A 22,866-nucleotide genomic window follows, 5' to 3' on the forward strand; every position below is an offset into this window, starting at 1 on the left:
TCAATTTTTATGCTTCGAGATCCCACATCTGCAGTGTTTGACTCTATCGGAACGTATTTCCAATGCTCAGGCGAGGTACTCTTCCGAATGATTTCTACATGATTGCTTACATAGCGAGCAAAACATCTTGAGGTACTGTGAATGTAACCTAGCACTATTCTGCTATCTGAGAAGAATCGAACACGATCAATCTTGCAATCAACGTTTTCTTGAACCTGCACAGATAACGCAGCTGCACAAAGTTCCAGTCGTGGTATGGTGTGCCCATTCGATGGTGCGACTTTGACTTTTTCGAATACAAAACTGATTTCATGTCTTTCTTGTTCTGGTTGTACCACTAGGTAGGTTGCTGCAGCTGTTGCAAGTTCTGGAGCATCACAACATAGCAGTAGTTCTACAAAAGTCGTTTCACTTTGTAGGACATTTGAGCAAAACTTTGGTATTCGTACAACTTTCAACTGAAGTAGTGAATTTTTCCAGGATTCCCATTAACCAATCTCGGACGAAGGTAATTCTGCATCCCAGTCACCGCTGTCTTTCATGAGTCGTCTGAGGATTATCTTCCCTTGAACTTTCGCTGGAGCTATGAAACCTAATGGTCAAAAATGCTGCTTATAACAGACAATACGCCACGGCTTGTGAATGGTGTGGCACTGACAATGTTCCATTGTAGTCCTAGACTTCCTTGAATGAGGTTGTTCTCCTTGATGTTTATATCTCTCCGACTTTGGGACAGATCTTCTGAAAAACATTCTGCTAACACTATTTGAGTGTTGGAGGCCATCATATGTAAGATAATGTTACTCTATTTCAACGTTTCTTGAGTTCTCTTAATAAGATCAACAGCCTTATTATCAGTATGACGCGATGTCAAGGCATCATCCACATAGAACTAATTGTTAACGAAACTTTGCACATCTTCATCGGTTTTTCACAGGCAGTAGGTTGTTATGGCTGGATAAGGGCTATTCCCGAACACATGCACTGTCATTCTGTATTCTCTTAGTGGGTTTGATGGGAGATTGTCGTCATGTCACAAAAATCGCAGGTAATAACGATGATCCTTATGTACTCTGAAACAATGGAACATCTGTTTGATGTCAGCAACAACTGCAACTTGCATTTTCCTTAATCGGAGTAGAATACCTAGCAGACTATTTATCATTTCTGGTCCAGGCAACAACACTATATTGAGTGATGTGTTCTCAAATACAGCAGACGAATCAAAGACACAACGCACTTTGCCTGGCTTTTTAGGATGGTACACACTAAATACAGGTAGGTAGCAGCACTCTTCAGACTCTGTTAACTCTGGGGCTTTTTCAGAATGACCATCATCTATGAGACTTTTCACAATTTTAAGCACTTGCGCTTGCTTATCGGGATTTCTCCTCAAACTTGCACTGAACGACTTGGACCTCAAAACTGTATTTTCGAAATTATTTGGCAAGGGTTTTCTATCTAATATGAATGGAATTCATTTTCATTTTCTTTTGTATTTGCCATTTTCTTTTGTAAAATTCTTGTCCATAATTTCAAGAAAATAGTCTATTATCAAGTGAATGGGAGATTTCTTCGTCATCATTTTGTGTCAGAGTCACCGATGCACATATTTGATGTTTGGACAAGGCTAGATGCACTACCATTTGGCCAAAGGTAAGTTTTAATCACTGATACAACATTGGGTGTGTGTGTTCAAACAAATACTTCACCGATGATAACCAAACCTAAGGGTAGCTTTTGAGCGTATGGTGCTCCTATTTGTCCAAACTTTTGATCCAGAACATGGTGCGCTTCAGTCAGATCTCGTCCGAAAAGAATGAAAATCTGAGCATTTGGAATTTGAATTTGGAATATCGTCACATTCACAACGTTTTATCACTACATCTTGACCCGACAATACAGTCTGCAACTCTACAAAATCTTAAATTGTGTCCACTACAACTGTTCATTGTATACTCAATGCCTGAAACCGGCAACTGTAATGTCTGAAAAACGACTGATTTGGTCAGAGACCGATTGCTCTGATAATCAATTATGGCATACGCTAGGATCGATCTGCTCGAATCTTTACATGACAAGCGAACCAAACACACTTTTGCACATGATCGACCCGAAAAGTTTCCATTTCCACAAATCTCTGTACAAGTCGATGTAACATGCGGAGAAACAGTTCTCAATGGCATCACTTTCTCCCCGCCATGCACAGGTGAAGGACTTGTTACATTATCTCTATGCATAAGATTGGTGAGTGACACATTGTGTACACTTGACTTGTTCTCTACAATCTTTAGAGATATGTGTTGGCTTAAACACTTGAAAAAAAGTAGATAAACTGTCTTCTTTCAGTATACATGTAGTTCTTTGCACAAATTGTACGGCATGATTCAATCGCATGGCTATTCTTTTCAACAACACTAGTCTTTCTGTTTGAGACTGACACAGTAGGTTTTGGTTTTGCTTTTGTTTCTTGCGTGGGATTCATGTGGCAAAAGCTTGGGTCATTTCTTATTTTTGCCTGGGTTTGGATGAAATTGACAAACGGGAGAAATACTTGTTCATGATTTTGTTTGTATCTACTAGCTTTGTTTATCTATTTGTGTTGTAAGAAATAGGTTAGTCTATTAACAATCGGGTTGACGCCAACACTAGTGTCAAAATTTGTGAACGCCAATTTGTATACATTATTGGTCTTAATTCCCTTGATTTCTCCACGTATGTCTAAGAGGTCGTACAATCTAGAACTATCCTTCAGAAAAAAATGTTCGGAAACTTTTGTAGTCTTTCTATCACAGACTTATACACGACCTCCACCGACCCATAGTGTTCATCAAGTATTTCCCATGTCTTTTTCAGTCCTGTTGAGTGATCATGTGAATGGACTAAATTGATAAAAAAATCAAAATGTAACAACTATTGATGGTTTCAACTTTTAACAAAATTGTAAAAACCTTATAAATATCTCTAAAATTGACAAAATAATTATTATTTATCCTAGTCAAAAATATATATACTTTACTTCTAAATGTGTTTTAATATATCAAAGTAAATACATGAAAAAAACTATTCATAAAAACCACAAATATGAAGTGGTACAAAACAATTGAGCCTAAAACATTTATGACAAAATCTACAAAATTCGATGGCCCATATCGATAATGCGATAATATATCTAGAGAAAACAGAATACAAAACTAAATAAAATAGGACAACATGCACACTTAAAAAGCGCAACGGGTTCCGATACACCATCAAACTATGAATGCATAACGCGTTGTTTGAGTCAGAATTCACAATCGCAAGTTACAGCGTAAATTGTGGCCGATATGTTAAATTGCGGTTCGCGGGATCCATCAATCGCGATTACGATATTGCTTGTAAGGTCACTGTTGTAGTTATTTATGCATACGCTTTTCAGTCAATCAGAGGCACTTGAACCACTGCTTCCGATGCAGTCGTGCCATTATGATTACGTTTTCAAATCGTTATGCATCTCAATAATATCCCGTAGTAGTGTTAATGTTTGAGGACGGAATGAAATATTTGAAAATGCCTTATATTCAGCTATCATGTTGTCTTTACTGAAGATAATGGCCAGATAAAACTTAAAAGACAAACGTAAATAATCAATAGAGAATACACGCTTTTGAAGCTATTTCGAAATTTGAATTCTGTAAGAGGCACATGGGCAGTTGATTCTTGTGTGGTATTTTCATTATGGTTACGGGTTGTAATCGCTTTGCATTTAATCATATCCATTCGTAACTTTTTACGTACGAAAACAGAGTGACCATTACAAAACATGTGTAGTGTTCATTAATCGCATTGTCTTGGCAACTGATTAGGTTAAGATAAAATTTCAAAAACTGTTGCCGAGATAAAAACAAGGCAATCTTACATTTAACATAGATAATAACAATAATATAAAGCCTCGCTATGTAAGATATCTATGATCTTAAGGTCGCCAAGATTCCTCTATAAAACAGAAAAGTTTTATTAAAATGACTCTATATTTTATTTATTTTTTAATAATTAGTATGTTCTCAAACGCACTCAAATAGTGTGTTTTCTTCATATATTGAATAGTCTGAAAACGCGTTTTCTCGTGTATTCCGACAAATGGTTTATCCGGCAATCTTGAACCTTGATATGCCCTTAGTTGTCGTCATGACATACAAAAGGCCCCTGGTCTCCATGGTGACCAGCCCTACGCTGAAGTTAGCTTAACATGTTATTTTTCCAAAATCGCAAAAACGGGTTATAATTTTTCAAATATTAGATCGAAATATTTTTCAATAGATATTTTAAAATCCAAACTACACATAAACAATGACTTCCATCAATATCAAGTACACTTTTGTCCTTTTTAATTTACTTTTTATACGCATATCTAACGTATTTGTTTAAAAAAATGATCATAGACTTTTTTCAACCGCGATAAAATGAAGAATGTGGTCATAAAATAACACCCCTCAAAATGTAATGCAATTATATTTTTTTTAAACGCATTTACACAATGTATCGTTATACATAAATTAAACGTATTCGAATTGTTTGACATCCACTTAAATTTGTAATAAGATGCAACTTTTATATTACTTGGGTACCATTTGATGATTTAACTACAGACAAACAATTGCTAATTCGTTTGAATAAGGAACACGGAACTGGTTCTTTTTTCCGTGTTCGTTAATTTATTAAAGGGGCCTTTTCACAGATTATGGCATATTTTGAAGTTTGTCATTAAATGCTTTATATGTATTAATGTAAACATTGGATCTTAAAAGCTCCAGTAAAAAATCAAGAATAAAATTAAAAAAAGGAAAAAAAAGTAGCCGGTACCAGGGCTCGAACCAGTGACCCCCGGATTCCTTGCGTTAGTCTGAAGTAAAAACGCATTAGCCCTCTCGGCTATTCCGACGAGTTAACACAGCTTCAGTATTTTATACCTTATATAAGCAATCCTCGTTGTTTCGTATATTTAAACGACAACAACAAAACTCCAAATTATTCAATCGTTTCGCTTTGCAACGCTTTATAATTTTTAGGTTTTCAAATCGTAAAAAGATACATATAATGGCTATATTGGACTATGGTAAATGTTCAGTAATACTGTTTCCTCACAAATATCATAACTAAAACGAAAATTTGCGAATCTGAAACAACTCTTTTCAATTTTGTCAATTTACCAAACCGTGAAAAGATCCCTTTAATCAATAAAACAACGTCTTTTTGTTTTTTGATTTTCTTAAGAAGTCTCAATTGTTTTTTCCTGTAAAGGCTTTTATCATATATGATGTGCTTAAAAAAGGATTTTAAACTAGTAAAAAGGAACCTACTTATTTTCTATTTATATGCATGGCCTTTCATTGAAACCGCGATGTCATGTATTGCAGTAAAACTGTTCCTGAAAAAAGGTTATAGATGGATCACTTCTTGATTATTTATAAGTTAAAGTGCGTATGCACGATTTTGCCAAATATTTTGAATTTGTATAAAATGTGTAAACAAAATTTATATATATATATATATATATATATATATATATATATATATATATATATATATATATATATATTTCAATATAAATCAAAATAAAAGTTAAGAGGAACATGTGTCGAAAAATGCGGAATATGCCAGATATTTAATTCTGAAATTAAAAATATCTGTACAGTCGAATTCGCCAGCATGTATATCATGCATGTACGATGTGAATCTAAATTTAGTTTTACGGATCATTTTAATTTCCTGCAACAATATTTATTCAAACGACACGGGAACCTAATAAAAAGACGAATGATTCGGTTATTGTAGGAAAGTATGTACGAAATATCTTCGTCACAATCGGCTCGGGGCGCTAATTTGTCTTTGCTTCATTTTATGAAATTCTTCTCAATGTATCATTTCTCTTTCCTATTTTGTGTTATTGTAACATATTTTTATCAGTATATTACAATTTATCACATATAAAAATCGTGCATACTCGCTTTAAGCATCTTAGCACAACGAAGCCAGAGATTGTGTAGTTGGTAAATTGATTTCGATACATTCATGTAGTTTAGGTTTATTCTTATTTTATTATCTGCCTGTGTACTTTTGCACTCAGTTTTTTTTTTCCTATTTTGACAAAAATAATAACATTTATTTAAGCAATTTGCCATAATGTTCATCTTGAATAGTATTGTGGCTTGTTCTTCAATGAATCCATGAAAATATACGCTTATTATAATGCATAATTCCGATTAATTTACTTAAGGCGGATACAAATGGATGCCAGCTTCTTGCTGATTTACTATTAAAAACTTCATTCAATCGAGTGTAACAAGATTTCTAAGCATTCAAACTTACAATCCTAAGTCAAATGAAAGCTACGAGCATTTTTTACTAAGTTTAGATTATAAAAAATAGAAAAAAATAATAAATAAAACTTCCTTTGAAAAAGCATTCCTTTATTGATATCGAAGTTTTGCACAACACATATTTCATACTTATATGTTCCGTAGTCTCTATGATACAAATAATGCTTCCGGGCGCATGTAACACTATTGAATGACATTGCAGATTAATAAATTAGTTAAAGTCCGCATTCACTTGATGCTCTAACTGTACTACAGAGAACTCGGTATTCAATGAATGGTCATATAATAATATGTTGATAGTTTATAATGGTGCTTTAAAAATAAAACGTTAAACAAAACGCTGTGTATCAATATTTTAATTCATAATATTTAATATTTATTTAAATTGTTATTTGCAATTCAACAAGTACTAAATACAAAATACAAAAATTTGCAATATTCATGTTTTTTTTCACCTACTCCCGACCGTTACATTCGATTGTGTTAATCCATTATGTTTAGAATTCAAACATTTTTTACAAGTTATTCTTCGCTAAGTTACAGTTTCAAATCAAATTTATTATCAATATCCATGTCAATCATGGTTTTCGAATTCTCTTTTAAAACGTAATTTTGATGTATTTATTTTCGTGGGTAGTTTCTATGACGTAAACTCACATGCAAACGAAATATACACACACACGCTTGCTTAATTAATACAGTATTGTTGGAACAATGATCTACATATTAATGAAACGTAAATTATTGAACTCCGCTGTTTATAGGCGCCTATAAACAGTGGATTATTTAAATATAAATCAGACCGACAGGATTAATGCTTATTTGGAAAAACTATTATGTTTGCATAATACATTTAACTGAATTTAGTGGATGCAAATATATAAAACAAAATATATAGCAATACAGATTGTTTAATTGAATTTTACTTTGAATCTTTAAAGGCTCAATTTATTTGATTTTAGCTATTTAGATCACTTGCTTTTACAGAGTGTGGCGGGGTCCTGACAGATCCGATCGGCGTCATTACGAGCCCCAACTTCCCGTACGATTACAACAACAATGAGCGATGTACCTGGGTCATAAACGCACCAGAGGGCAGCCGGATCAATGTGCATATATTTTTATAATTGTTAATCAACTACAAATATACTTTATATGAATTTGTGTATGCCTTGGTATAAAGAAACTGGATCATATTCACATCACATTTGATCTTTAAGATCAATCTAATAATATATATTATTATTACAGTGTTACATTTAAAATTAATACCAGTAATTTAAAATGTGTCATCCGATGTTTCATATGTATAACAGATATAAAAGTTTCACCACAATAAATCCACACTCATGTACTTGCCTCTTGTGTTTTCAGGTGAATATAACAGACTTTGCAATGGAGTACCATGTACAGTGCAGACATGACTATCTAGAGATCTTCAACGGACCTAACTTTGACTCTTCGTCAATCGGAAAGTTCTGCGGGACAGCGCCACCTGATGGATTTAAGTCGCAGACGCACTCTGTCAGTATTTTCTTTTTCACAGACGCAGTCAGTAGTGCGAGGGGTTTCAATCTGACCTACACATTCTCCATACAAGGTAGGAATCATTATAAGAATGCCCCCGTTTGCGTGTCATTAACAAACAAACGTTATACATGTTCTTATTCTCAATCTGGACTTCTTCAGAGCTATGAAACCACACAACTTTCCTTTTATTACAGTTATTTTTCTCTTATTTATTTAATAAAATCCATATGCACAGATTCGTTAACTGGCGGTTCGCGGGATACAGGGGTTGCCAATACGGTATAACTTCTAGGGAAATTAATGGTCATTTATATGAATAATATTGTTTGTTTGTCTCAAACACGTATTTATCTACCTTTTTGATGTTTCTTCAAGTGTTATTTTGATATGCTTAAACTTGTTCAAATAATATTTTTTCCTTGTAAGTATCACATACCGTTACTATAAATAGTAACAAAAAAACGTCGCGAGCGGGCCGTTATTCGTATCTAGCGGGTCAATATAAATTATATCAGCCCGCTGAGCCGGGCCGATGTTTCATATCAGAAAAGAATATGATCGCGCGGCTTATACGAAAAGCGATGGTTTTTTTCTTGATTACTTAAATAAAAAGATGCAAGTTGTATACGCGATTTGTCTTTCATAAAAAACGGTAATATTATATTGTATTATTTATTTCATAGCCAAGGAAGATACAAAGAAATCTAGGACAATCATAAAGATTGCAGCGTCTTCGGGAGGTGGTCTTCTGATGATAGTTACCATCACAATCATTGCGTGTGCGTGCAAAGGCAGGAAAAAAAGTAAGAAACATCATTTGATGCGCTATATGTTCTGAAATCTTGTCAACAAGCAGAGATAATGATGATAAGTGAATTTATGTCATAATTGCGTTTATCAACAAATTGTAATTATGTTAATCTTGGATATTGGAACCGTTGAATTATTAACTTGCAATGCATTGGACGTAAGACTTTATTTTATTGTTTTTAAGTGTAATAACAAATATATGCTAAAAATGTTATTTAACAAATGTGTGTTTGTGGTTAACATCGAGCTTAGTTTCAGGTGAGTTTAACTACAAACCGATTTCAATCCCGAATGTTTCGGAATAATTGTTCCACAGCCGTGACCCAAGTATAAATCCGTGTTGTTTTACATGCATCATCGTGCATTGTTAAGGCAATTGTAAAATTAATGAATAGTGGAGGTTATAGAAAATAAAACTCATATAATTATTTTTTTGTTCATATTATAGACGCTTGCTGTAACAACACAGTATCACGTTTGACCTATTTCATAATATATACTTTTCATTAAAACTAATCATTAATAAATATGTGGTTAATCTAACTAAGGTAAGACACTCGTTTTATTTCAAATACAGGGAAGAGGGATCCAAACGCCGTTCAACTGTAAGTACTTACGTTTCACACACATTAATTTTCGTTCAAATAAAAGTGTGAATATAAAATTGTTAACGCATGTATTTAAACTACCCTTATTGATAACAGTTTATTGTTTACAATGATAACTGTATTATTTCATGTTTAGGAATGAACTACAATCATCGAACAGTCCCCAAGGTGAGTGATTGATATCATTCAACTACCAAGTTATATTTAATAAATAATAAGACATCCCTAACTTCTTAAATAATAAACGCTTCCGATAATTTATCTCACGGTGTATATGGAGGTTTACTCTTTGGGTTCACTAAATACAGCGCACACATACTTTAATTCACAGGGTAATATAAAACACACAAATATTTACATACATGATGTGTTCTAAATCTCACCATATTCAATGACAACTGTGATACATTTTATTTGCAGAATGGCATGAAAACAACAGAGTTAATGTTGAAGGTTTACCTGACGACGACAATTACGATGTTATCGGTCCGTGTGAAGAACTGGTTAATGACGAACGAAAGTGCGACGGTCAAGGGCAGACAAATTACTCAGACTTCGAACTGTACGAAAATGACTTCAGGGGATAAAATATAAAGAATACGCAAACGAAGAGTAGTTATTTGTAATAAATAAAAAAATTACGACCAAAAACATGTTTTGATATAACTTGAATTCTGCGAGTGTTGATTGTTTAATTCCCCAACGCAAACTTACATGTTAGTTTTGCAAGTATTTATATTAACCTCCTTCATTGGACGTGCTTTATAGAAATAAACGTGCATGAGATAAACTGTATTATTTGAGCTTTTCCGGGATGATTTGTGACGCACAGAAGAAGGACGTTATTATATCAAATGCCGTCAATTGATGTTTATTGTATACGTTATCATTTATATTTCTTAGAATATAGCTATTTTCGCACATATATTTTGTACGGAGAATGTATCGAAAACTACAAAAGATATGCATTCGTAACTGTATAGATATACTCATTTCAACGAGTAAATGAGAAGTTCATCATAAATCGTGTCTCCCTATTTTTTAAGTATTTCGCCTTGATCACTGGCAAGTGACCATGTTTGTAGTATAAACGTTTTGCATTTCGTGTGTTATTCTCTTTGCCTGATAGACTTTGACGTGATATATGTTATCTTATACAAAGCAATATATTTATTGTTTGCTGCCAACATTTTGACATAATAACACGTAAGTGTTTATGCATGTGATAGATTATTGATTGACTTGTTGATAAACATCAATTTTAAATGCGATTGTAGTAAATTAACGAAGAAAACATGTCTCGAAAAATTTGTTCACATTATTCACCTGATTTAGATATAATATTTCTTGGGATACGAATATTTGTTTCGCCGTATAGCATATCATTAAAATTCTCGTCAGTCTCTATCTTATTATTTGCGTATTGTGTTTGAGAATCATTATTAATGTTGTGTGTTGTTATTTTCAGATTCTTAAAAACAGTGATGTAAAAATTTAAAGCATGCATGTTTTGCTTCGAACATTAATGAATGTGTTTTATGCGTATGAATGGTTTCTGAAATATAATGAAAATAGACGTAAGTGAACATTACCATTACGTGAACAATGAAATAGTGTGTGTTTTTTAAGTCAATTTGAATGTATTTTAGCTAATGTGGCAAGAAAAACGTTCCAATAACATACATTTACATAAATATTTTGCCGAATAGATGATACTGTTCATTTGTTTTTAATGATTCATTCGTTATGCAAATAAACTTACATTATCTTTACTGCATTTTATACGTGTTTTTTAGCTCGGCGTTTTCGGAGAAAACTAGAGGTATTGTCATAGCCAGCTCGTCGTCCGCCGTTCGCCGTCTGACGTCCGCCGTCCGCGTCGTGCTAAAACCTTAACATTTTGTTAAGGTTTTGAACATTGGCTCTAAAATCAAAGTGCTTCCACCTACAACTTTGACACTTCATATGTAGATGCACCTTCATGAGTTCTACACGCCACACCCATTTTGGGGTCACTAGGTCAAAGGTCAAGGTCACTGTGACCTCTAAACAAAATCTGACAAGCTTTCATTTATTCAAAACTGCACCCGTAGCCGAGCGTGGCACCCGTTATGCGATGCTCTTGTTTAAATAAATTGTTTTTGCCTAAAAAAAAACAAAATTCTGTATATTTCTAAGATTATATTGATCATTATTCGTATTTCATTTTAAGATTTTTGACACCATATATATGTTCCTTTTAATTAATCGATCTGTACCTGTCATAAATAGGTTTTTGACTCTGGGAATGTTTTTCGAAATATGCTTCATTACGTTTTATATGTCCTATAACACATTACTGTAAAATATTACACATCTTTGTAAACGTATATCATTAAATGAGAGTGAGCTATGTTTTTTATGTTGTATTGTATGTTTGAAAATAAATTCATTCGAAAATCTTTTGGCAAGATTCTTGTTAAGTATTCCCTCGTCAAAGAGCAGCTTATGACAACTTGTATTGGTTAATTTGTTGTAACTTTAGCGGGCTCGTTTTTCTTTGTATGTCTGAATTCAGACTAGTCCCCGTTTGGTCTATACAAAACATATGCTATATTTATTATTTTCCATATAAGATATGATATATTTTATGTTGTCTTCCTGTTCGTGTATATATAAGTACGAAACATAATATACAATTTTAATATGATTTGAAAGACATTCGTCACGTTATATATATGTTTTAGGTTTTATTTCTTTCATCATAATAATCAACCGGAACAGAATTGCTATATTATACGCGGCATCATCCAATATAACCTAGATTTGTTATATATTCGATACTACTGTCGTAATCTTTGGGTATACGATGACGATGATGATGATGATGATGATGATGATGATGATGATGATGATGATGATGATGATGATGATGATGATGATGATGATGATGATGATGATGATGATGATGATGATGATGATGATCATGATGATGATGATGGTGGTGGTGGTGATGGTGATGGTGATGATGATGATGATGATGCTGCTGATGATGATGATGCTGCTGCTGCTGCTGCTGCTGCTGATGATGATGATGATGATGATGATGATGATGATGATGATGATGATGATGATGATGATGATGATGATGATGATGATGATGATAAAGATGATGATAAAGATGATGATAAAGATGATGATAAAGATGATGATGATGATCATGACGACGACTACGACAATTACGATGACGATGATGATGATGATGAAAATAATATAGTAAGTTTAAAGTTCAGTGTTAATATGTAATGTACTTAACTTAGAGAAAGAGATAAAAGTGGGAGTGTTTACGAATTAAGGAAGTTGCGTTAAGACGAATAGCAGGTGTGTGATTGGGCAACGTTAGCAGAATACGATCTGTTTATGAGATAAAGTAACGTTAACATCTTTGACTATTTCGGATGAACAACTAAACAAGTTTGAATATCAATGAATTTGCTATAAATTATCCGTCTTCATCACCGAAGAGAAGAAATTGCAAAGGTATGTGTTTGAAACTGGTGACGCAGTCAAATAGAATTGCTTTCAGCATAAATTTGATACATGAAGATAAAGTCATATTTAACTTCAATATCGCCATATTAATAATATGTTCTATTTTTCACGTACAAATGTTCATTGAAGTGGCTTCAATTCATTCTCAAACGTTTGTGAACTGAAGAATATTAGACATAATACTAATACATGGAATTATTTTTGTACTTTTGTTTTGATTTGCAATGAAAGCAGAGAAAAGCAAACAATCTTACAGATTCCGTTAGTGTTCGATAAGTTTATAGTTGATGGTAGGAACAAATCGTTGATCGTGAACAAAGTTGTGATTTACATGGAATGTTGCGAATTGTGTCAGCATTACGAATGGGATAGGCCGTTCTTTCATCCAAGCCTGGGCACAAATACGCGGTTGAATAATAAAACTTGTAAAATAGGGTCAGTTTATGTTTTGTTTTCCATTGTTTTTACGGTTCGAGAGCTAATTTATTATACAGATTGTGCAATGATGCTTAATGATGCTAAACATATTGCCACACTTATCACCCTTGCTGCTTAATTTTGAATCTTTTCAAGCTCTATTTTATCGTGTAAACATGCAGTGATATCGTCCCAAACTACATTGGCGTATTCCAAATTTAGTGTTATACATGTCGTGTATATTGATGAATGGGACTTTCTAAAAAATATCTTCAGATTTATTCTGAGTCATGCTTTATTGCTCAATAATGTAATGTACTCATGCCGGGCATATTTATACATCTCTGTAGCAAAACGAGGAGAACCCCGCACAGTATTAAATAATGAAAACAATGCATATTCTTTATACTATAATAATTAACAATATGACGTGAATGTAATCATACAAATGGGAACAAGAGATGAATGTGACAACGCATCCATCAACAAATTAATATTTGATGTCAACTCTCTCCCACAATGGGTGTTGTTAATGAACATATGCAATTCCGAAAGGTTTGGTTTGATTTAGGTAACAGATTTTCTATTAGTAACAAAAGATGAAAAGAAGTGCAGATATATTTGAAGGAACACTAATTATTATTATCATGCTAGATGTGTTTAATTTTAATATGTATTATAGTTACCCTAAGAGTATAGAATTATGTAATTTGTAAGGTAATATAGTTTGTAATGCATAAAACACTGTTTTATTTGCTTTATTAAAATTGCGAAATCGCGTCTAACGCCCGATTTGCTCGATAAATAAATTGCATTTAAATGCTATTAACTGTTTACTTTTTTATGTGTATGATCTGAACACCAGATATAATACGGAGCTACAAAACGCACTAACCTTTTGAAATGATAAAAGTCGTAATTATCAATTTTCGTACTTAAATTGCTACTGTTTATGCTATGCTACCGAAAATAATATCCACCCGAGATATGTTGCGCGCATTATACAGCATAGTTTTCACAGATAAAAATATCGTATGGTTCTTTTTATTTTATTTTTTTTACTTTACTTGAAACCATTTATGTAGATAATAATAAATTTCGGCTTACCATGAATTTATTTGAAGTAAAATTTAAACGTCAAGGCAATAGTCGACTGAAGCGATAACAAGTATTCATATTATTTTTATTTTCATATGTCAGCTTAATAAATTATCCCCATTGGTTGTGGTTGTACCACTTGCATGTCAACTAAAACGACACACAGACATCAAAAGCACTCAAGTCAATGCGAACAAACTGTATGTATGACATTGGGACAACAATAAAGTCGATTGAAAAGTTAAACTACTTTTGTTACGCCGATGCAGTATATGTATCCATGATGAATTTAGATATATACGTTTAAAATATTAGAGTTGCATAGGAAAGGTTTAAACTGCCTTAAGTTCTTGTAATAATACTATCTTTCAATAAGTATTGTATTTGCAAGTCTCGTTTTTATCAACGATAATTGAAATATTATTTGTACAATTTGAAACAGTTGTTATGGAAACACTTCAAACAGGTGCTCAAAATAAGTAAAAATATTACAATTGTTACACTAAAGTACCTGTATTTAATAAATCTTTTTGAAGCGCGCGCTGTTTGTAATATATCTCATCAGCGATTTTTGTAAGTGTTATTTCATATGACACTAGAGGCGGATATCGAACAAAATATGTTTTGTAATGTAAAAGTTTTTCTTTATGATTTATCGATTTACCATTTTAACCAGATAAATTTATACACGAAAAGTTGATTATAGATTATGAAAGTAAATCTAATGTGTATATAAATTATAGCTAGTAAATAATGACTTTCGCACATATATGAAGATTACCTCATGAGATACACTTCAACGGTTTGATTTTTGTACAATATATACTAAGTATTAAATAATGTTGATTTGTTAAATATTAAGACCATAATTAATAACACTTCAATTCGATCGAATTGATGTTTTCGTGTATTTATGTTTAATTTAAATTGTAAAAGAGATAAAATAACGTTTAGTTCCAACATGTATTGGTGCCATATTTGTGATTGACACCAGTAGTTCACAAGGGTTTCATTCCTGGAACCCATATAAGTGCATTATGGGTTGCATCGGGACTCGTATGGGCTGCATACATACCGTTCATTAGCTTTTCGGCATAAAACTTTTTTTTTCAAGACTTCCAACTTCATTTATCAGCAACATATAAGATACATTATCTGCTTTAGCGTTACCGATCGCCAATTCGCATTTTGAGATTAAAATTCCTGGTTGGCGGTAAAAAAAAAACAATTTTCATGAAATTGGTGATTGAAAAAAATGGACTCTCTGATTATCAAATGTACTCTCTAAATTTATGTTTTCAGGCCGTATAAATCGCCAGAAACATCGAGATGAAAACACAGATAAAAGGCCGGAGGTGATAATGACACTCGCTTTGTTTATGTCGATAATCAACATGGTTTTTCCCTTAATTACGCTGACCCATTGAAACAATAGAAAAAATGTCACTTTACTAGTTATACATTGCAGTAGATGAATTCCTAAAGGGCCAAAAAGCACCAGACTAGGTACGTAGTTTGACAAGCACGTTCGTAAAGTATTGGTGACAGAGAGTAGCGTAGAGGAGTTAACCATTACCATCAATGAAAATGAATGCATGACAATGAATAAAACTGAAATAAATGTATAAACATGAAATGAAGCATTTTATTTCAGATGAAAAATATTAAATATTTTATTTGAATGAGGTTGGCTAAATAGTTTAACACAATGCTCGTTAATACCAATACATTTATTATTATAATATGTTGTTGTTCGTTCTGTGTAAGTTTCACACAAAGCGAAAGGTAAACTCATCTTTTGATCAAATAAGCTTATATTGATGGTCGTCATCGTAACCGCCGGGACGGTTTAGGAAAGTTTTGGACCGTTCGTGCGCATAAACCGTCCGGGACGGTTTAAACTGTCCGATACGGTGTTTTTGCTGGACAGTCTTTTTTTTCAAAAGGATAATACTTTTTCAATTGACAATTGACAAAAATACCGCAAGCAAAGCCGGGGATTGAAAAAGTTCTGAATTAGTAAAAGAAATACTGTATTTTTTACATAATTGATTTTTTTAACTTTGTGATAAAAATGTACTGGACCTAACAGAAATTAATTTTCATCATTCTTTTTTGTTTATTTGTTTTGAAATTCTAGCAATGACAAGGAAGTAATTAATGGTTTTTCTTCTCTACTTGTTATTTGCACTTTTAATTGGTTTTAAATTATTTGTTCTTTTAAATAGTACATGTATATCATCAAAGTGATGTAATCCCTAATTATGTCAGATTCTGATTGGTTGATTGACTCCTCTTCAAAACCTATGCCGTACTATAATTTACGCTAGAAAACCGTCCAGGACGGTTTCCTAAACTGTATCGGACGATTTCTTATCCACAAAATAAATCGCCCGGTTCGGTTTTCAGATGCACAAGCGAGCGGTTCAAAGTATGTAACTGTCCGATACAGTTTAGTAAACCGTCCCGGACGGTTTAGAATAGTTTTGGACCAGTTCGTACACCATAGAAATTTGGCTTGTACTTTTTTTCCTTGGCACAAACCTTTTGAATTTTATTGTAGTTGAGACTGGAATTATGACTCCATTTTGTCAGTCTTTTGAAATCTTGTTTGCCATTCAATGTCTTGAGTTTGTTGGTTTATGGTTTTAAAACATACATATCCATGTTTATCCTTGTTTGTTAATGTCTGGGTAAATATTTTAGAAAACTAAATTTTAGCTAAAGAAATTAAGTATTTATGCGCTTACCTCGCGCATGGCGCTTGCAACATTTTTTTGTTTAATTTTTTCAAAATGAAACACAAAATTCATACTGTTAGATAAAACATGTTATCTATTGTTTTGCTACACGCCACATGTGCATGTTCAAATTGTCAGAGCCGCCGAACATTTTGTGTGTTTTTTTTCAGTCGATAAATCGAACTCGCGGAGAAAAAAATAGAACCATCTGAATTGTATTTCGTAGCTCTCTATTTAGAAAATAAATATTTGAAACTAGTTACACATGCATAAAACGAATGTCATAATATGTATAATACATCAGCTCGTTTTTACGAAGCACATTCACGGCTACTTTTGAGTGTAGTTTATGAAATGTCGTCGAGTCACGATTGTTTCAAGTTTAATTTGTTGATGATATCAGCCTTCGCATTCTCATTGACGTATTTTGCTCGAATCAATCTACGATTGCGTCGATGACAAGTCTGCAATAACTGTGACTTTGATTTTAGCATGGCACTAATACAGCGCTCTTATTCGATTAACATCTTTATTGGACTCGAAGCGAATTCGATCCGAACAAACAAAATGTGTAAAAGTGTTACCGGTACTTTGAAAGCACGCATCTTGCCTTCCTAAAAGTTGACATTCGCAAATTCGAGCCAAGCGACAAAAATTTCTATTAATGTGTAGAAATAAAAAAATAGTGCTTCGAGGTGACTTCGGGTCAAGCGAGTTCGGGCCATCTGGCTTTCACTGCTCTTACTTTCAAATGTAACGTGTAGTATAAAATACACACATTTTGTCTTATCTTTAATGTACAATCCCAAATATTCCATTATCGTAATTCAATTGATAATACTTTTGGAGACGGTATTTCCAGTGGGTTTCCAGACATTACATACCACAACTGATTCACTAAATCAAAGTCATCCCATATCAAAACGTCATAAAATTGATCTACTTCATAGTATTTACAATTTGATAGAACTGTTTTTTTTAAAGCGAGATTATACGATTTCGTCAAATATGTTTTAATAAATATTAAATGCGTACAAAAAACGTATTAAACATATATTTTAATATAAATTAAAATAAGAACATGTGTCGAAAATGAGAAATAAGCCAGATATTTAATTCTAAAATTGAAAAAGTCTGTAAAGTCGAATTCACCAGCATGTAAATCATGCATGTACCATGTGAATCTAAATTTAGTTTAACGGTTCGTTTTAAATTTCTGCAACGTTATCTATTCATACGACACACGCACACTAACTAAAAAGACGAATGCTTCGGTTATTGTAGGAAAATATGTACGAAATATCTTCATCACAATCGGCTCGGGGTGCTAATATGTCTTTGCTGCATTTTATTAAATTTGTCTTAAATGCATATTTTTTATTGCCTATTTTGTGTTATTGTTACATATTTTATCAATATATTACAATTTAACACATATACAAAATCGTATAAACTCGCTTTAATGTAACGTAATTCTTTTTATCTATGTGTCCCATACACCACAATACAAACCAATATCACGAACGCGACAAAGTGCAAATCGTGAATTCCAGTTTCTTATCCTTACTTTCTCAAGAATAATCGTGAGTACTTTATCAATAATTGAAATACATTTTAATGCTGGAAATGGTTAGATAAAGACTCACTTGTTTAGAATTCCGATTAATGGTATAATGCACATTATGTTTGATTCCAATTTGTACTGTCGTGTGATTATGTTTTGCATTTTACTAAACTTTTTTATCTGCGTGTGCTTATGAATAAAATGAGTTATTATTGTTTTGATTGATGTATTCTTAATCTCCAGTTACACGCTCAATGCTATGTTAATTGATTAAGTGTTTGTTACATTTGTAATGTTAATGATTTCATACATATTTGTTTAATTGCAAGTGCATTACCTCTGGGACGGATCCATCAACTTTGACCACGATATTGTGACACAGTATTATATGTTTAATGTGTTAAACATTGAACAACATAATGATATAATAATCTTTAAGAAACATGTATCCTTGGATAATCTTTTGTAAGATATTTGTAAAAACAAGATTCAAATTGCTATCTAATACAATTACGATTGCACAAAAATAACATTTTAATTTAATTCTCAAGGAAGCTATACAACAAATAAACATCACGTAACGAAAGCATATTTCAAGAATTAACACCAAAAAGCTTACTTATATGAACTTATCTGGTTACTGATACGGAAATATCAGAATGGTTTTAAAAGAATGGAAACTTACTACTTAGTGCATCGTGCCGGACGCCAAATGAAAAAAAACGTCTTCGAAGATACTTAAAGAAACGCGAGCAAGTTTTATCAGCGCGTGAAAAATTGCAGTGCAGTATTCCTCAACAGACACTTCACGAAACACAGTTCAATAAACATCGATCATACTGCAAATTGCTAAATATTTTTGGTTAATAAATTAACAGAGGGGGTAATCACGTGACAAACAAAATTCGACGTCCATGCCGAAACCGGTATATGTATTTTTCGCCGTTTTGTACCTTTTATTTCATTTATTAATAGTTACAATCCTGCCAACTTCCAGCCATATCGGCATGAGAGTGACTAGTTTTAATATCTTTTTAATATTTGCTATATGTCTATACTCGCTGCGAAATTTCTTAGCGACATTTCTTAGCGGGTCACAAAATTACAGCTCCCACTAAAAAATCTCGGCGAGTTAAGTCGAGAAAAAGAGCGAAAATAATACTATATAAACGCTTATCACGTTCTTGCTGATATGGCTGGAAAGTGAGCGGAATATAAACAATTAATACAAGTAATATAGAGTATTCAACGGTGAAAAAAAACTGTCTCGGCATGGACGTAGCCATTGTTTTTGTCACTTGCTTATCCTATCTGTTTAAGTAATAAAAATATAAACAACGAACTAATTTGTAAAATAACTAGTCTTTTGTCGCCATTTTATATAATGTGATATCAGACTCGTCCCTTCACATTATCCTTTTTTCTTTTTTATTTCTTACCATAAACGTACACATTACAGATATTGGTCTTTTATGTAAAAAATCTAATTAATATTTGTTAAATTCATCTAAGAGTAAATATCTTCAAGCGCATTCCTTTACACACATCATTTTACTGCATTCGTTTAAAAACGTTTATAAGCATTCAGATATTATCACAAACCAAACAACGTTTATAATACTTAAATAATATATTTGAATATACATGAATTGAAAAGCATAAAATTAAATTAAATTCTTTATTGGTAAGTAGTAAGCTAAAAAGAATTTTGCAATAACAATCAATAGAGGTACACAATAGGTGAAATCATGCAAACATGAAGTGGTGTATACTAGTATATATTTGTAGATATTAAGAATTACCTTCCTCATTACATACAAACGCGGACCAATACATCAATTGAAGATAATTTGAAATTTAAAGCATATGGCACTCCAGCGCTAAAGACAATGAAAAAGCTCTTATTTACATATAATATGTTTATTTTATACAGTGGCTAATTCTGTTCCACAGTGTTGCAATACCAGACATAACCAATTTCAAAAGTAGTCTGTAAATAATAATTATTGACTTTCACCTCAATGAAAATGACAGTTTACTTGTATGCAGACGTGCAATAAAAACAATCAATATAAACACAAACCTATGAACACGTTTTAAACAAACAAACTACACTAGTTTCAACTGTCAACCTTCAAGTACCATACGGTTTTAAACAGGACTAACGCTTACGGTTGCTTTTCCGTCAGTCTTGACGGGATTATCAATGGATTCTAAATTATTTTTTATACTACTGGTTTGTCCGCCAGAAGTACTGGTTATTGTTACGTTTCCGTTCGTTCTTTTATTTGCTGAAGAGCCAACATAGTTATATAACGTGAGGAAATGATTGGCAAAAAGAGGCACTGTAAGAGCAAACATTAAAACTCCGGATAAAGCGCATAGACACGCAATAAATCGCCCAACAGCGGTCTTCACAGTGATATCTCCGTAGCCAACTGTCGTCATTGTTATGATAGACCAATACCACCACTGTGGAATGCTTCGAGTATTATCATTTCTTTCGGCGATGAAGACAATACTTGCAAAAGTACACATTCCAGCAATCAGAAACAAGGCAATAATGAACAAGTCCTTGTTGTTTGCTTTAATGGTATACATTAACACGCGACCCGCACGCACATTGCTTACAATGCGGAATAGTCTGAACGCTCTCAGCATTTGCATGTACTGCAACACATCAACCCAGTCCAGCTCGAACTGTTCGTGTTCAACAATAAACAATATCAGCATATGCACATAGGCCGCCAGCAAAGCAACTGTATCAAAAATGTTGATAATTGATGCAAAGTATCGTATCAGACAAGGGCACGAACATACACGAAGTACAAAATCTATGGTAAAGAAAGCCAATGTTATTGACTCCAAAACAACAAATGTTGTAATTCGCACTTTCATATTGGGAATGCGAACGATATGCGAAAATGTTGACGTTCCCTTTAAAAGCCTGGTGTTGTTGAAATCTTGTGAGCTGTTTCGTAGCTGATTATCTTGTACTTTCAACTTGACAAAGCCGTCATCAGTGTCATCACTTTTCTTTTTTAATAGTGGCAAATCCGTTGGAACAATTTGGGATTCACAGTGATTTCTTAGGCGTTCTGCAATTATGTAAGGTGGTTATTCTATTTAAATGGCAGTTAGTTGAGTTGTTCTAAGAATTTAAAAATAAACCGTCTTAATCGCTGCTGATTGTATTTACCAAGAAAAAGTAAGGGGTTGTATTAGTTAGCACATTGAAGGAACAATTGTAATTCTTTTATTCGTCCTTTACAATCATATAGAAAATGACAATGAGCTTGACACAAAAACTTCGATTATGAGCTAATTGGTCAAACAACTTTTGGCAATCTCGTTGCAAAGTTCATAAGACAGCTCATATTTTTAGCATTTGAAACCAAGTTTTTTAAACTTGTAAAGGGGTAAGACATAGCTCTCTTTCAATATTTACTTATCTATAAACATAACCTATTGATTCTCAAAATACCTTCAGTAATGATTTATTAACTGCAAAATTCTTTGTATCGGCAATCCTATTCATTAAGTTAATGTCATATACTGTTCATAATAGTAGTGCCTTCTAGCATATATCAATGGAATGTAGACACAATAGAGCTTAGAAAATCGTTCTGAATATGTCATATAGGGCAACCCAAATTTTAGGCGAAGTTAATTCTTCCGTAAAGAAATGTGGCAAAAAACAGTAAGCACGTGTTTATAATAAACACAACTATCATGTTTTTACTTAAATAAATTTACTAGAAGAGTCCACGGTGTTTGTTCTAATAATAATTATATTGTTTTACAGAGTGTAATTACCATTGGCTTTTTTACCATCGAACGTTTATTTAAAGTTCATATCTTATGTATTTCGCACATTTTAAAAATACTTTCCCGTTGTGCGTGTGCCTTCTAATAAATAGAAATATGTAATATTGCAAGATATTGGCTTTTCAATTGGTGTATATCTAGTGTATATGTACATAAGGCGTCAAAGTGGCATCCGCAGACAACTTTATCTTGTTTTTTGCATTGTATTATGTTGTTTTAAAGATTTATGGCATATGACTGTTTTTAATTCAAATAACCTATTAGGTTTTTCATTATTTTTTTGACTTGTAAATTTGTAAAAATAAATCCGACAAATTGTAAATGGCAAAATAATTAAATCCCCAAGAATGCTGCAGACGATTGCTTATATATTTAGGTAG

General features: G+C 32.8%; 1 protein-coding gene across 1 annotated transcript in view; it reads left to right on the top strand.

Annotated features, from left to right (window-relative positions):
- LOC127877000 (multiple epidermal growth factor-like domains protein 10) overlaps positions 1–11,748 on the top strand; it is a 104,737-nt gene extending 92,989 nt beyond the window's left edge. The window contains exons 22-27 of the mRNA XM_052422566.1: positions 7,347–7,468; positions 7,734–7,959; positions 8,573–8,692; positions 9,277–9,304; positions 9,444–9,475; positions 9,728–11,748. Coding sequence (XP_052278526.1) covers positions 7,347–7,468; positions 7,734–7,959; positions 8,573–8,692; positions 9,277–9,304; positions 9,444–9,475; positions 9,728–9,894 — 695 coding nt within the window. The 3' untranslated portion in view covers positions 9,895–11,748. The remainder of the gene's footprint in view (positions 1–7,346; positions 7,469–7,733; positions 7,960–8,572; positions 8,693–9,276; positions 9,305–9,443; positions 9,476–9,727) is intronic.
- The last annotated feature ends 11,118 nt before the right edge of the window (positions 11,749–22,866 follow it).

The sequence above is a fragment of the Dreissena polymorpha genome, chromosome 4, assembly GCF_020536995.1.
Source record: "Dreissena polymorpha isolate Duluth1 chromosome 4, UMN_Dpol_1.0, whole genome shotgun sequence".
Classification (NCBI taxonomy): Eukaryota; Metazoa; Mollusca; class Bivalvia; order Myida; family Dreissenidae; genus Dreissena; species Dreissena polymorpha.